The sequence below is a fragment of the Oncorhynchus masou genome, chromosome 9 (assembly GCF_036934945.1).
Source record: "Oncorhynchus masou masou isolate Uvic2021 chromosome 9, UVic_Omas_1.1, whole genome shotgun sequence".
Classification (NCBI taxonomy): Eukaryota; Metazoa; Chordata; class Actinopteri; order Salmoniformes; family Salmonidae; genus Oncorhynchus; species Oncorhynchus masou.
The window spans coordinates 61,390,786-61,407,887 of NC_088220.1; the positions used below are offsets into that span (position 1 = coordinate 61,390,786).

General features: G+C 41.9%; 1 protein-coding gene across 1 annotated transcript in view; it reads left to right on the forward strand.

Annotated features, from left to right (window-relative positions):
• Window positions 1–5,893: 5,893 nt before the first annotated feature.
• Window positions 5,894–17,102, forward strand: part of LOC135546389 (carboxypeptidase D-like) — a 32,162-nt gene continuing 20,953 nt past the window's right edge. Inside the window, exons 1-2 of the mRNA XM_064974767.1 lie at window positions 5,894–6,685; window positions 7,858–8,105. Of these exons, the coding sequence (XP_064830839.1) occupies window positions 6,027–6,685; window positions 7,858–8,105 (907 nt within the window). The 5' untranslated portion in view covers window positions 5,894–6,026. The remainder of the gene's footprint in view (window positions 6,686–7,857; window positions 8,106–17,102) is intronic.

A 17,102-nucleotide genomic window follows, 5' to 3' on the forward strand; every position in this document is an offset into this window, starting at 1 on the left:
ACCTTCTCCACTATGCAATCTGGTTTCCGAGCTGGTCATGGGTGCACCTCAGCCACGCTCAAGGTCCTAAATTATATCATAGCCGCCATCGATAAAAGACAGTACTTCATCGACCTGGCTAAGGCTTTTTGACTCTGTCAATCACCGCATTCTTATCGGCAGACTCAATAGCCTTGGCTTCTCAAATGACTGCCTCGCCTGGTTCACCAACTACTTCTCAGATAGAGTTTAGTGTGTCAAATCGGAGGGCCTGTTGTCCGGACCTCTGGCAGTCTCTACAGGGGTGCCACAGGGTTCAACTATTTTCTCTGTATGTATCAATGATGTCGCTCTTGCTGCTGGTGATTCTCTGATCCACCTCTACGCAGGCGACACCATTCTGTATACATCTGGCCCTTCTTTGGACAGTGTGCTAATAAACCTCCAAATGAGCTTCAATGCCATACAACAGTCCTTCCGTGGCCTCCAACTGCTTTTAAATGCTAGTAAAACTAAGTGCATGGTCTTCAACCGATTGCTGCAACTAGCATCACTACTCTGGACGGTTCTGACCTAGAATATGTGGACAACTACAAATACCTAGGTGTCTGTTTAGACTGTAAACTCTCCTTCCAGACTCACATTATACATCTCCAATCCAAAATTAAATCTAGAATCGGCTTCCTATTTCGCAACAAAGCCTCCTTCACTCATGCCGCCAAACATACCCTAGTAAAACTGACTATCCTACCGATCCTTGACTTTGGCGATGTCATTTACAAAATAAACTCCAACACTCTACTCAGCGAATTGGATGTAGTCTATCCCAGTGCCATCCGTTTTGTCACCAAACCCCCATATACTACCCACCACTGCAACCTGTATCCTCTTGTTGGCTGGCACTCACTATATATTCGCTGTCAAATCCACTGGCTCCAGGTCATCTATAAGTCTTTGCTAGGTAAAGCCCCGCCTTGTCTCAGCTCACTGGTCACCATAGCAACATCCACCCGTAGCACATGCTCCGGCAGGTATATTTCATTTGTCATCCCCAAAGCCAACACTTCCTTTGGCCACCTTTCCTTCCAGTTCTCTACTGCCAATGACTGGAACGAATTGCAAAAATCACTGAAGCTGGAGTGTTATATCTCCCTCTCTAACTTTAAGCATCAGCTGTCAGAGCAGTTTACCGATCACTGTACCTGTACACAGTTAATCTGTAAATAGCACACCCAACTACCTCATCCCCATATTGTTACTTATCCTCTTGCTCTTTTTCACCGCAGTATCTCTACTTTTACATCATCACCTGCACATCTATCACTCCAGTGTTAATGCTAAATTGTAATTGTTTCACCTCTGTATATAGATTTTTCTATTGTGTTATTACCTGTAAGTTTGTTTATGTGTAACTCTGTGTTGTTGCTTTTGTCGCACTGCTTTGCTTTATCTTGGCCAGGTCGCAGTTGTAAATGAGAACTTGTTCTCAACTGGCCTACCTGGTTACATAAAAGTGAAATAAATAAATATTGAAAAAACAATGACAATTTACAACCTACCACGTTTTGGGGGGGGGGGGGGGGTATTAGAATACTGACTAATATTGTCAGATGTACATTTTACAGAACTAAAATACACTGTACTGTAGTCTGAAATGACATATTCTGCAAGCCACTTTAAAGAGAGGATCCTCCTCAAGAAGAGTGACATCCCTGGCTGAGGGTACAGAACGGCTGTGTCCGCCGGCTAAATGACCAAATACAGGCCAGGAATATGTTAGGATTTCCGGCCCATGTCTTTTCGATTAGAAGATCAGAAATTGGGACTTATATGATAGGTGAGATGTTGTGGCTAATATATCATTGTTTAGCACATCATGTTTTAGCGCCACTCACCCCCTAACGTGAGAGTTAAGTGTTGTGTTATTTAATATTAGCGTATATGCGGAGCATCTATAAACGACGAGTTAGTTCAAGCTGTATGTCTAGACACCCTAAGGTTTGTGTGTTAGCCAAGGAGTGCTTCGTTTGGGGAAGTCACTCAGTAAAGGGACGGGAGGGGGGATGGGGTCTGTGTTTTATGTTCACGTTTATTATTAGTACAGGTGGCATGACAAGCTCCCGCACGGCGGGACGTTTTTCTTCTGAGTTTTGTATGACAGCAACAATTTGCTCTAAAATAAGAAATGCCACATAGTGACAGAGCACAGAGTAGACCAGGTGGAATAAAGATAGTCAGCTGGAACTGTAATGGCTTAGGGCATGTGGTGAAACGAGCTAAGGTTTTTTCTCATCTTAAATCACTGGGTGCTGACATAGTGTTTCTTCAAGAAACTCATGTTAAACGCTCCGCTCAGGCCAAGCTACGAGTCGGCTGGATCGGTCAGATATACCAGTCTAACTTTGATGCAAAAGCGAGAGGGGTAGCAATCCTGATAAGGAAAAACATTCCGTTTGTTTACTCATCCTTGATTTCAGATCCTAATGGTCGGTATATTATTGTGGCTGGTACACTGAATTCGAAACCAGTAACCTTGGTCAATTTATATGGACCCAACTTCGATGATCCATTATTTTTTCAAAGGGTATTTAAGGACATACCAAATATCTTGGATACAAGTGTTATTGTTGGAGGGGACTTTAACTGTACGTTAGATCCTCTTTTAGATAAACAGCTATCAAGGTCACTTCACCAATCAAATGCCAGTGTCTGTCTAAATACATTGATGACGAACCTTAACATTGTCGATATTTGGAGACTGACGCACCCAACAGACAGGGATTATTCTTTCTTTCCATCAGTTCATAAATCATATTCCAGAATAGACTATTTTTTGTTGGACTCCAAACTAATTTCAGCAGCTGAGTCGGTTACCTATCACCCTATTCTAATTACGGACCACTCTCCTGTGTCCATGGTGCTGAAACTCGACAATATGTCGACAGGTCGGTGACCGTGGCGCTTAGACGCATACCTGCTTTTTGTCAGTATTTGAAGGAGCAGATTGCCTTTTTCCTCTGAACTAACGACACGGGGGATGTTGACGACTCCACCCTTTGGGAATTACTAAAGGCTGTGATTAGAGGTTACAATATTTCTTATACATCAGAGAGGAAGAAACGCGCCAATACTAGGCTGAGAGAAATTAAAATAGAGTTAGGGGAACAGGATAACGTTTTTTGACGAATTCCTCGTATACAGTCCTTGAGAAGATCACAAAGTTAAAATATGAATTCAATACCATCCTTTCGAAACGGGTGGGCTATTTACTTGCTAGAACGCAACAAAGTTATTTTAAACTGGGTGACAAACCACATAAATTATTAGCAAGACAGCTAAGGCATGTACAGGCATCTAGAGCTATTCACAAAATAAAAGACAAGAAGGGTCAAATAGTAACAGATCCGCAGGATATTAATAAATGCTTTGCGCAATTTTACTCAGAGCTATACCAATCAAAATGCGATGCTACTGATCCACAAACTATGGAACGCTTTCTCGCTGAATGTGAACTTCCTAAACTAGACAGGGGGGCAGCTTCTGCACTCGATGCAGGGATAACTTTAGAGGAAATTAACACAGCGATAGCACAGTTTCCAAACATCAAGGCCCCTGGGCTCGATGGATATGTAATAGAATTATATAAGAAGTACTGCGCCAGTCTATCTCCACTTCTGTTGTGAATGTTTAAACAATCCAAAGAAAATGCCAAACTCCCGCAAACACGGTATGAGGCTACAATAGCACTGATCTTGAAAAAAGATGAGAGATTCCATGGAGATGTCGTCTTATCGCCCTGTGTCGTTACTCCCCATAGAAAACAAGGTGTTGACAAAGATATTGGCAAACCGATTGAAAACATATATTTCTGACATCATGCACCCTGACCAGACAGGTTTTTATCCCGGGCCGACATATATACTACAATTTGAGACGCCTTTTCAACGTAATGTATCACGATCATAAGGTTGAGGCAGTGGTAATAGCTCTTGATGCAGAGAAGGCGTTTGATCGGATTGAGTGGAAGTATATGATGTCGGTTCTGGATCACTTCGGGTTCGGAAAGGAATTTATTAATTGGATAAGAATTATTTATGCACACCCAATGGCGTCCGTGGTAACCAATCAAGAAATGTCGTAGTCATTCAGCTTGTTTAAGGGGTGCCCTATTTCGCCTGCTCTCTTCGCTATAGCCATGGAACCCCTTGCTACTCGCATTCGGGCATGTGCCGATATAGCTTCTGTTAAAATAAAAGACACACAGCACAAAATGTCCCTATATGCAGACGATGTTCTTTTGTTTTTGTCCAAGCCTAAAACTTCTATTCCACCCTTACTTAACTTGATAAACACATTTGGCTCCTTCTCTGGCTACAAGATAAACTGGCAAAAAAAGTGAGTTGATGCCAATATCACGGCCTGTGGATATGCAATTTCTGCAATCTACCCCGTTTAGAACAGTGATGGACAAGTTCACAAGCCTTGGCATTGTAGTGACAAGATACCTTGATCAGCTATTGAGGCGGCAGGGTAACCTAGTGGTTAGAGCGTTGGACTAGTAACCAAAAGGTTGCAAGTTCGAATCCCCGAGCTGACAAGGTACAAATCTGTCGTTCTACCCCTGAACAGGCAGTTAACCCACTGTTTCTAGGCCGTCATTGAAAATAAGAATTTGTTCTAGTAAAATAAAATAATTTTTATGGGATAACAAGGCAGCCAGAATTTCAAAGAAGCATTTATGCCAGTACAAGATAGAGTGGGCTTTGGCCTTCCTCACTTTAAACTGTATTATTGGGCTGCTAATCTGAACATTGTGTCTTTCTGGAGGGAAAGTTCACCTGCGATGAGACAGAAGGATATGACTGCATGGCTTTTGATTGAGCAGGCCTCCTGTCAACGTTCCTCACTCCCTGCACTTGTTAATAGCCCATTATATGTGAAAAAATCTATAAATAGATGGTTAGTTAGCTTCATTTCAACAATTACAGGGAAAGTTCAACATGCCAACAACAAATTTTTTCAGATACCTCCAAATCAGGAATTTCGTAAGGACACATATCCCACAGTATGGCATGAAGCCAAATAGTCCCACATTAGATAGCTTGATCCTTGTCAAACCCCATTCAAAATGGTCGGTCTCTAGACTGTATGATGTGCTTCAGGCCCACATAGAGGTATCCACAGACACCATTAAAAGGGCTTGGGAACAAGAACTTGGGTCAGAAATCTCAGATGAGGACTGGGTAGAAGCTCTCAGGAATATAAACCACAGTTCAGTGAATGCCAGACACAACCTTGTACAGTTTAAGGTGATACACAGGTTACATTACTCAAAAGTGAAACTGCATAAAATATTCCCGGACACCTCACCACTGTGTGAGAGGTGCAAGCAGGATGAGGGGACGTTGGCCCACTTATTCTGGACATTACATTATTCTGGACATTAAATTACATGCTTACTGGCCTCTCATTTTTGATTACTTATCTAGAGCCTTTGATAGAGTTCTAGTCCCAGACCCATTGACCGCTCTGGTTGGTACAGTTGATGGGAATAACCACGAATGGAAAGCTGTCTCTGTACTCTATTAGGCAAAAGGCTCATATTGCAATTTTGGAAACTGGAGCCTGTACCTACCTTTGAAATGTGGTTATGGGATTTAGGGAATGTAATACATATGGAAAAGATCCGATACAATACCTCCAATAGAAGTTCAGTGTTTTACAAAATATTGCAGCCGATACTGGATAAATGGTCTAGTCCCGCTTCATAACTGGGTTGACGATATGCTGCTACTCTGTGCTGTACTGTGCTGTATTGCTGTCTTTTTTATTAGATTTTTCATTGTAATAAATATATTATTTAAAAATAAAAGAAGAGTGACATCAAACCAAAGCCCCGCCCCTATGAAAGCTTAACGGGAAGTTGAATGCATACAGGCAGGCTGACCGGAGAGACAATACTCTAGGTTAGCTAGATAGCAATGTTCTAATCGTTGACCTTTTTATTTCACAAGACTGGATATTCAAGAGGTAGGAGAGTAGGAAACATGGCAACATATTTGCTTGAGCATCGACATACAGCGCCGAAACTATGCGTCTTACTTTTCGTCTTCCTCCTTTTTGTTGTTGGCCCCATCACGGCTCTTGGCGTCGGCGTGGCGAGGCTTGTCAGAAGCAACACCTTCGCGGAAGTGGAGGTAGAAGACTATACAAAATACTACAATTATGTCGAAATGACCCGGCTACTGAAGTTCATGGCCATGAAATACCCTTACATCTCCAACCTGTCCAGTATAGGCCAGTCGGTGCAGGGCAGGGAGTTGTGGGTTATGCGAATCACAAAGGACCCCAACGCTGACGTACCTGGAAAACCCAAATGTAAATACGTGGGGAACATGCACGGGGACGAAACTATCTCGAGGCAGGTGTTGGTGTACCTTGTGAACTACCTACTGACGAGGTATGGAGAGGACCCGCGTATCACGGAGTTGTTGACGAGCACGGATATTTACATTATGCCCAGTATGAACCCAGATGGGTTCGAAAGGTCCAGAGAGGGGGACTGTAGTGGCGACGCTGGGGGTCGTTCCAACGCCAAGAACATGGACCTCAATAGAAGTTTTCCTGACCAGTTTGACAAAATCAACGTCCAGCAAGACGATGTTCCAGAGGTTACAGCTGTCATTAAATGGATCTTGGAGAAAAAGTATGTATTTATTTATCTCTCTCGTCTATTTCCGTAGACCTACATACAACATTCTTTGTGTTTGTTTAGCTCACATTGTTTATAACCTAATTCAGATGGCTCAAATGTATGGGCTACACTAGGGGTAGGCAACCCTTTTCCTGGAGTGGCACAGGTACTGCAGAGTTTTGTTCTGACATAGGCACTACACCTGACAAACTGAGGTGATTGATTGCCTAAATTCAACACATCACACACCTGTTCTTCCAGGTCGGTTAAGTAAAAAATCTGAAGTGACTGCGGAACTCCAGGACCCTGGGCTCCACAGACATCGCTTACTGCAAATGGTACACTGCTGCACCCAAGGAATTTACTGGCAGCCTGCATCTGTCGTTGTTCCTATTGTTCTTAAGCACCTCCTCATGGACCCCAAATACCACCTCCCCCGCGAAGGATCTCTCCATTTACCTAAGGGCCCACTGTTGCCAGCTAACTGTTGGGAATGCCCTTGATCAACATTAGACTCCAATAGGCCAACATAAGTAGCCTGCCATACAACTTTAGGCCGGCCACCTTTGTCTAAAGACCTGTCAAAACAAGCACTATACCTTCCAGCTGTCACTAGACAAACAGCTGTTGAAAAACATCTAATGATGTTGGCTGGAGTCTTTGCCAATTTCAAGGGCCTTTCTCTGACACCGCCTAGTATAGAGGTCCTGGATGGCAGGGAGCTCGACCCTGGTGATTTACTGGGCCGTACGCACTATCCTCTGTAGCGCCTTGCGGTCGGATGCTGAGCAGTTGCCATACCAAGCGGTAACGCAACCAGTCATGCTCTCGATGGTGCAGCTGTATAACTTTTTGAGCATCTGAGGTCCCATGCCAGATCTTTTTAGCCTCCTGAGGGGGAATTGGCATTGTCGTGCCCTCCTCACGACTGTGTTGGTGTGTTTGGACCTTGATAGGTCCTTAGTGATGTGGACACCAAGGAACTTGAAGCTCTCGACCTGCTCCACTACAGCCCCATCGATGTGAATGGGGGCGTGCTCGTGTGTGTACTTCAGATCAGCCTTGGATAGTGAAAGGTTTCCCCCCTTGGCCTTGACAATAGTATGTAGACTGCAGACAGTAGATACCAGGCGTACTATATATCCCCTGCCTCCTGATAACATTGTGTTGTTATGTCCCTCCAGGTTTGTCCTGTCAGGGAACCTGCATGGTGGCACTGTGGTGGCCAGCTACCCCTTTGATGACTCGGCCTCCCACAAGATGCAGGGTTACTACAGCAGCTCTGAGGACGACAACCTGTTTAAACACCTGGCGCTGACCTACGCCAAGAACCACCCCGTCATGAGGACCGGGGAACCCAAGTGCCCAGATACCCCCGATGAAACTTTTGAGGATGGCATCGTCAACGGGGCAAAGTGGTACGATGTACCCGGTAAGACTTTTTCCTTCTTAACTGTCAGACCACTGATGATGCTCTTTTTAGGCAGGTCATGTTCTTTTTCCTTCGTTTGTTGAAAAGAGGTGATGGTTCACACACAAAGTAGCCTAGACCAGCTCCAATATCTTCCTTTCTTGATTTCTAATATATTTTCTTCTCTTCTTCGTAAGTTGTTTCCTTGGCTTTCCATTTCTTGAGAAAAGCTTCTTCAGTTGCTTTTTTGATTGTTTAACTCATTATCCCTCATCACTCTCAGAATAATCGGACACATTGTTGAGACAGAGAGCTGAGTGCTGGATTGCCATGACGAGTAAGTCATAGATTAAGTCATAGATTGGTGTCTATTTTGACTTTGTCTCTTCTCAGGGACTGACAAAATTATGTGGTAATTTTACTTTTCAGGCGTTCATAATCAGTTGGAGATCAGGTTTTACTCAGCTCAGTGTTGTATGAGTTCATGGCGACACCTTGAAATGAATATCGAATGACATGTACTGTAGACTTATAGTAGGGTAATAAAGGGTATTTGATAACATGTATAGTGTGGGCTTTCACTTCACTACCATGGTACAGGCCTACTTTTTGTCATTGGGACAAAGCCTGATGTGTGATGTATAGGCTATGTGTTGCCATGAAAAGGGGTGTGATGGTTTCCTCTGTCATTTTCCATGGCCCAATTTTCACAGAATATCTCCCCCCCCCCCACTCATTTTGGGTCTATTTGAGAACCAATCCAGCAGATCCACAGCTGGGATTGTCTGTCTAGTATTCATTTAAAACCCCACTAATTAGGCAATTTAATCAGAGTATGGCTTTGACCATTACAGAATTAGCACAGAATTTACACAGTGATTTATTGTAATGTTTGTTTGTGTCAATTAATGCAATAAGGGATGGGTTGCCAACTGGCGATTTGACACCAAAATAAAATTGAATTAATTCATAATGTCATGAATTCATTCATTACAGGTGTTCCATTGCAATGACTTCACTATCTAGCAAAGCAGCTGTGGCAGAGGACAACAGACCCAGCTAGCTAGTATTGTTTTATTCACCCCTGCCGGACAGACCTGCTCTCTGTTCTCTCCTCACAGGATAACCTGAGACCAGTCAGGCTTTGTGTGTGTGTGTGTGTGTGAGACATGACCTGTCCATGCTGCTTGCTGTCCCCCCTTCATGTTCAGGAATACCAGTGTCTGTGGTCCACAGGAAGTAACCGGACCCCCAGTCTCTGTGTGGCTGCTGTCAGGTCGGGGTTGGGAAGAGAGCCAGACGAGGGACGATGAGATGATACTGTAATCTGAGTCTGAAGGTTTAAGGTGACCGTCATGGCTTTTCCTGTAAAGACATGTGCGGTCATCACTGTGTGTGTGTGTGCGCGTGCGTATTTACAGTGAGACTGTTTATCATGTGTCTGTGTGAGTCCAATAGGGAATTGTGAGTTCCATGTATATTCTCAGACATTCTTCAATAATCCCTGAATCTGCTCTAACAGACTGCCTCTGCTTCAGTTGTAAATTATGACTCGGCAGAAGACTAATTCTGGTTTCTTCATCATTACTTACCTGAATCTAAATTGACTGCCTATGTGGTTAATGTAGACTGCAGGAGATATCTCATCTTATGCATAGATCTCTGTCTTCTATAAGCACTGTTAAAGGAACAGCAGAGGTGTCATTTAAAGTTGTAACGAGGAGGTGTAAGGATTAGGTGTTTTAACAAGCTTCTATTTATTTTATTTATTTCATCTTTATTTAACCAGGTAAGCCAGTTGAGAACAAGTTCTCATTTTACAACTGCGACCTGGCCAAGCAAAGCAATGCGACAAAAACAACAACACAGAGTTACACATAAACAAACGTACAATCAATAACACAAAGGAAACAAAAAATAGAAAATCTATGTACAGTGTGTGCAAATGTAGGGAGGGAGGCAATAAATAGACCATAGAGGCAAAAATAATTACAATTTAGCATTAATACTGGAGTGATAGATGTACAGATGATGATATGCAAGTAGAGATACTGGTGTACAAAAGAGTAAGAGGGTGAGTAATAATATGGGGATGAGGTAGTTGGGTGTGCTATTTACAGATGGGCAGTGTACAGTGCTCAGACAACTGATGCTTAAAGTTGGAGGGAGATATGACTCCAGCTTCAGAGATTTTTGCAATTCGTTCCAGTCATTGGCAGCAGAGAACTAGAAGGAAAGGAAAGGAAGTGTTGGCTTTGGGGATGACCAGTGAAATATACCTGCTGGAGCATGTGCTACGGGTGGGTGTTGCTACCAGTGAGCTGAGATAAGGCAGGGCTTTACCTAGCAAAGACTTGTAGATGACCTGGAGCCAGTGGGTTTGGCGGCCGGTATGTAGTGAGTGCCAGCCAATGAGAGAATACAGGTCGCAGTGGTGGGTAGTATATGGGGTTTTGGTGATAAAGAAGATGGCACTGTGATAGACTACATTCAGTTTGCTGAGTAGAGTGTTGGGGGCTATTTTGTAAATGACACCGCCGAAGTCAATGATCTGTAGGATAGTCAGTTTTACGACGGTATGTTTGGCAGCATGAGTGGAGGCTTTGTTGTGAAGTAGGAAGCCGATTATTTTGGATTGGAGATGCTTAATGTGAGCCTGGAAGGAGAGTTTACAGTCTAACCAGACACCTAGGTATTTGTAGTTGTCCACATATTCTAGGTCAGAACCATCCAGAGTAGTGATGCTAGTCGGGCGGGAGGGTGCGGGCAGTAATCATTTAAAAGCAGTTTGAGGCCACGGAAGGAGTGTTGTATGGCGTTGAAGCTCGTTTGGAGGTGTGTAAGCACAGTGTCCAAAGAAGGGCCAGATGTATACAGAATGGTGTCGTCTAATGAAATATGAATCCATTCTCTGATGAACTTTGAGAATAGACTTACACAATGCTCAATGAGGAAATGACAGGACTGAAATGTACCCAATGATATCGTAGGATCTTATTAGAGCATTACGAATGTGAGTTTAGAATCTAGATAATTGTCATTATGACATTCCGGGAGGTGACTGTTGAGAAATAGTAATAGGGAGAGGGAGGGAGGGAAGTTTAGGTACTTGGCGGTGGGGTTGACTTTGATAATTGCAATAGATGACCGATAACCTTTTGACAAGCTTTTTTTGTAGACTCATTTTATAGCTAGTTTATCTCTTTCCTGTATGCCAGGGGTGTCAAACTCATTCCATGGAGGGCCTAGTGCAGCATCTCCCAAACTCGGTCCTCGGGACCCCAAGGGGTGCATGTTTTTGTTTTTTCCTGAACACGACACAACTAATTCCGATTTATCAAATCTTGATAATTTGTTGATTATTTGAATCAGCTGTGCAGTGCTCGGGCAAATACCAAAACGTGAACCCCTATTGGTCCTAAGGACCGAGTTTAGGAAACCCTGGCCTTGTGTCTCCTTTTTCCTTTCAACTCAATATTAATTAATGAACAGTTTATAAACTACTTGGGCCTATAGCCTAAATAATTTTAAGTAGCCTAGTCCTTTTACTAACCAGAAATACCCACTGCTCTCTTTCTGAACGTTCATATTATTATTATTTATTTTACCTTTTATATAGTGTCCCCCGAGCTGACAAGGTGAAAATCTGTCGTTCTGCCTCTGAACAAGGCAGTTAACCCACCATTCCTAGGCCGTCATTGAAAATAAGAATGTGTTCTTAACTGACTTGCCTAGTTAGACTTAGGGATGCCATCCGTTAGATGAAATACAGAACAGTTCCGTATTGCACTGAAAGAATAAAGGTTTTGTTTTCGAAATGATAGTTTCCGTATTCAACCATATTAATGACCTAAGGCTCATATTTCTGTGTGTTATTCTGTTATAATTAAGTCTATGATTTGATAGAGCAGTCTGACTGAGCGATGGTAAGCACCAGCAGGCTCGTAAGCATTCATTCAAACAGCACATTCGTGCGTTTTGCCAACAGCTCTTCGCTGTGCTTCAAGCTGTTTATGACTTCAAGCCTATCAACTTCTGAGATTAGGCTGGTGTAACCGATGTGAAATGGCTAGCTAGTTAGCGGGGTGCGCGCTAATAGTGTTTCAAACGTCACTCGCTCTGAGACTTGGAGTAGTTGTTCCCCTTGCTCTGCATGGGTAACGCTGCTTCGAAGGTGGCTGTTGTCGATGTGTTCCTGGTTCGAGCCCAGGTAGCGGTGAGGAGAGGGACGGAAGCTATACTGTTACACTGGCAATACTAAAGTGCCTATAAGAACATCCAATAGTCAAAGGTATATGAAATACAAATGGTATCAAGAGAAATAGTCCTATAATTCCTATAATAACTACAACCTAAAACTTCTTACCTGGGAATATTAAAGACTCATGTTAAAAGGAACCACCAGCTTTCATATGTTCTCATGTTCTGAGCAAGGAACTTAAACATTTACTTTTACTTTCTTCTCCAAAACTTTTTTAGTATTATTTAAACCAAATTGAACATGTTTCATTATTTATTTGAGGCTAAATTGATTTTATTGATGTATTATATTAAGTTAAAATAAGTGTTCATTAAAATTAAAATCGTCTAATTGAATCGGTATCGGCTTTTTTGGTCTTCCAATAATCGGTATCGGCGTTGAAAAATCATAATCGTTCGACCTCTACTCTGGGCACCTTTCATCCAAGCTACTCAATACTGCCCCTGCAGCCGTAAGAGGTTTAACAAGCAGTGCGGCTTGGCTGGGTTGTGTTTCGGAGGATGCATGGCTTTCGTCCTTCGTCTCTCCCGAGCCCGTATGGGAGTCGTAGCGATGAGACAAGATAGCAACTACTAACAATTGGATACCACGAAATTGGGGAGAAAAAGGGGGTAAAATTGAAAAAATAAAATAAATAAAGTGCAAGGATGCATGATAAACAGAGTCCAGTCTCTGTAAGACAGAGGAGGCTGCATACATATTCAGTTGAAGTCGGAAGTTTACATACACTTAGGTTGGAGTCATTAACTTGTTTTTCAACCACTCCACAAATTTCTTGTTAACAAACTATAGTTTTGGCAAGTCAGTTAGGACATCTACTTTCTGCATGACAAGTCATTTTTCCTACAATTGTTTACAGACAGATTATTTCACTTATAATTCACTGTATCACAATTCCAGTGGATCAGAAGTTGACTGTGCCTTTAAACAGCTTAGAAAATCCCAGAAAATGACGTCATGGTTTTAGAAGCTTCTGATCGGCTAATTGACATAACTTGAGTCAATTGGAGGTGTACCTATGGATGTATTTCAAGGCCTACCTTCAAACTCAGTGCCTCTTTACTTGACATCATGGGAAAATCAAAAGAAATCAGCCAAGACCTTAGAAAACAAATTGTAGACCTCGACAAGTCTGGTTCATCCTTGGGAGCAATTTCCACAACGCCTGAAGGTACCACGTTCATCTGTACAAACAATAGTATGCAAGTAAAAACACCATGGGACCACGCAGCCGTCATACCACTCAGGAAGGAGACGCGTTCTGTTTCTTAGAGATGAATGTACTTTGGTGCGAAAAGTGCAAATCAATCCCAGAACAACAGTTAAGGACCTTTTAAGATGTATCGGTCCGTGGAATCCTTAACCGATCCAAATCTATATACTCTGTCAGAAAAACGTCACGAATCGTTGGTTCCCAATTTGTTTTTGCTCATATTACTTTTTTTTCTACCTTCTAAAAATACCTCATATTTTGTGACAATCTCAATATCAGCAGCCTAGTCACACTGTGCACTATGCTCTGCTTCATGCGCTGACCAACTTATTCCTGATCTTGCACATCTGCGCTGCACCTTCAGCATTCAAATGCTTGTTAAATGGATTGCGCAATATTAGGCTTTATTACTGAGTGACGGCCAATTGATTTGATAGGTTATTGATATCAAATGCGCTGTTGAAAGTGGTGTTTTACCGGAATATAAGTAAGGTACCAGAGGCACAACTCATCTGGCTAATAGCCCAAATGCTGAACAGGGTTTACATCAGATTTGATTTGAATCAGGTTCACCATCAGTAATAGTTTTGGTAGTTTTTCTTTATGCAATCAGTGTATATGGCCATTTTTAGATATACAGGGTAAAGTTGATAATTTCATAATGATGACAGCCATCATCACTTTTGCGAGGGAAGCGGCACTGCATTGTCGAAACGGGAGACGCTCACTCCATAGAAACTTCCAAACGGTCAAAACCATTTCATTTTGAGACTGGGTGAAAACCCGAAGTTGTGCTATATATTCATTGGCTATGTCATGGCTAATTTGTAAAGATACATATTGATACATTACTAGCTCACTTTTAAGTGGGTGATGGTTTAAATCCCCCTAATCTAATAGTGGGGTGGTAGATGCCCACTACCACAGGCAGACAGACGTCAGCTCAAACAGATCCCGCTTATGAGCTCCATCAGAAGCAGATTTTAATTTAGTATGGTAAATTAATGTTTCTTCACCAAATGTTAGTACATTGAACCGAATCTCATTGATTTGTTTGTCTAATCATACCACATCGCTTCGAATCATTTCAAACTCAAGCGTATTGTTCCTGCATTGTATCGGTTCCATGATATGTACGAATCATCTTGAAAGATGCACATCCCTACCGACTATTTAACCTTTATTTAACTAGGCAAGTCAGTTAAGAACAAATTCTTATTTACAATGACGGCCAAACCCTAACCCGGGCGACGCTTGGCCAATTGTAGTCACACCTCTCTCACTGAGATGCGGTGCCTTAGACCCCTGTGCCACTCAGGAGCCCTATAGGTCTGCTATTTGTTTTTCATAACTGATGGTTATCTCATAGATGGGCTGTTGTTTTCTAGCTCACTGACATCACAGCTAACCTGTTAACAGCCATCGGGACAAATCCTTATGCTGTAGTAGAGAACTATATTGAAGAACATATGTGGCCTCATTTACGGTTACAATACTGAAAGCTGATTTGCTCCAGCTCTGCACTGAATGTTATTCAAACAAGGTTGTTTTCCTGCTAGCCGGATTAGGTACCCTCTATTCATAGGCTTTGCAGCTTTATGTGTTTGTAGCTTTTGTCTGGATTCTGGAATGAATCATTTCTTTACTGGCGATTGAGAACAGGGCTGGTTGAGCAAGGTTGTAGGCCACTGTGGTTTGGGTAGGAAGCCAATACAAACAGTATTGCAGGGTTGGTAGCCAAATGCTACAAACATTCGTCACTGCAAACAAAGTTTGACCTTCGACAAAGTTAGTTCTGGGGAATTTCTCTCTTTTAGAAGTCAATTGCCATAAGACTCCCACTTGTCTTGTCGAAGGTCTGTCCTCTTATGATTATCAAAGTCAGTCAATTATCTACTTGTCTTGAGATGTGAGGTTAATGTAGGGCAATTCCACTCAAATGGAATTGTGCTGAGACTCAGATTTTTCACTTAAAATGTATGCCAAACAAAAACCATTGATTTCAAGCTCTATGCATAAGGACTACTCTTAACAATTTAAACAGAACATTTTACAAAAACATATTCATTGGTAGATTGCATATTTGGGTATTGTTCTATACATTGGCTATTAAGTAAGCATTTCACTATAAAGTCTACACTTGTTGTATTCGGCACGTGACAAATAATATTTTTATTTGATTTTATTATTTGAATGAGCTCCGCCACCAAACAAGACCTAATGTGGTTGGTCTGGACTGGACCACATCTGAATAAATCATAGATGTCCAAACCTGTGAAACAAACATCAAAGTAGAGCACAGTGCAGTAGAGTTCAGTATAGTAGAGTATACTTCAGTACATTATAGTGTACTCAACTCGTGTGCTCAACTGTGTACTGTACTCCTCTACTGTACAGGAATGTACTGAACTATACTCGACCGCTCTTTACTGTACTGTGCTCCACTGTACTCTACTGTTCCGTCCAAACTTGTGAAACATGGACATCTATGATTAGTTCAGATTTGATCCGGACCAAATGGAATTATATGTTTGGGCCAAATTAAGGCTGATCTAGACGTCTGTGGACATTTTAAATCAAGGCTGGTTGGGACCAGACCAAAAAACAATGTCTGTGGACGTTGAATTTTTTTTTTCTGAACTTCTGTTACTGATTTGGTAAAATAATTTCCTGTTTTAGTCACTTATCAATTATTTTTATGAATTATTATCAGTAAAAACATCAACTAATTGATAGGTCTACCTTGTTACTTCTTAATTATCCTCCCTCCTTATATGGGAGAACATTTAGAACATATCGTAAAGATATGTGGGTTTTTGGTAACGGAATTCCAAGACACAAGCCAATGTTTTATTTTGATGTACAGTGCCAGTCAAAAGTTTGGACACACCTACTCATTCAAGGGGTTTTCTTTATTTTTGTATTATTTTTTTATACATTGTAGAATAATAAATAAATAACACACATGGAATCATGTAGTAACCAAAAAAGTGTTAAACAAATCAAAATATATTTTAGGTTCTTCAAAGTAGCCATCCTTTGCCTTGATGACAGCTTTGCACACACTTGGCATTCTCTCAACCACCTTCATGAGGAATGCTTTTCCAACAGTCTTGAAGGAGTTCCCACATATACTGAGCACTTGGCTGCTTCTCGTTCATTCAATTGGGTTGAGGTCGGGTGATTGTGGAGGCCAGGTCATCTGATGCAGCACTCCATCACTCTCTTTCTTGGTCAAATCGCCCTTACACAGCCTGGAGGTGTGTTTTGGGTCATTGTACTGTTGAAAAACAAACGATAGTCCCACTAAGTGCAAACCAGATGGTATCGCTGCAGAATGCTGTGGTAGCCATGCTGGTTAAGTGTGCCTTGAATTCTAAATGTCACCAGCAAAGCACCATCACACCACCTCCTACTTTGACTACTTTGAAGAATCTCAAATATAAAATATATTTGTTTTAACACTTTTTTTGGTTACTACATGATTCCATATGTGTTATTTCATAGTTTTGATGTCTTCACTATTATTCTACAATGTTGAAAA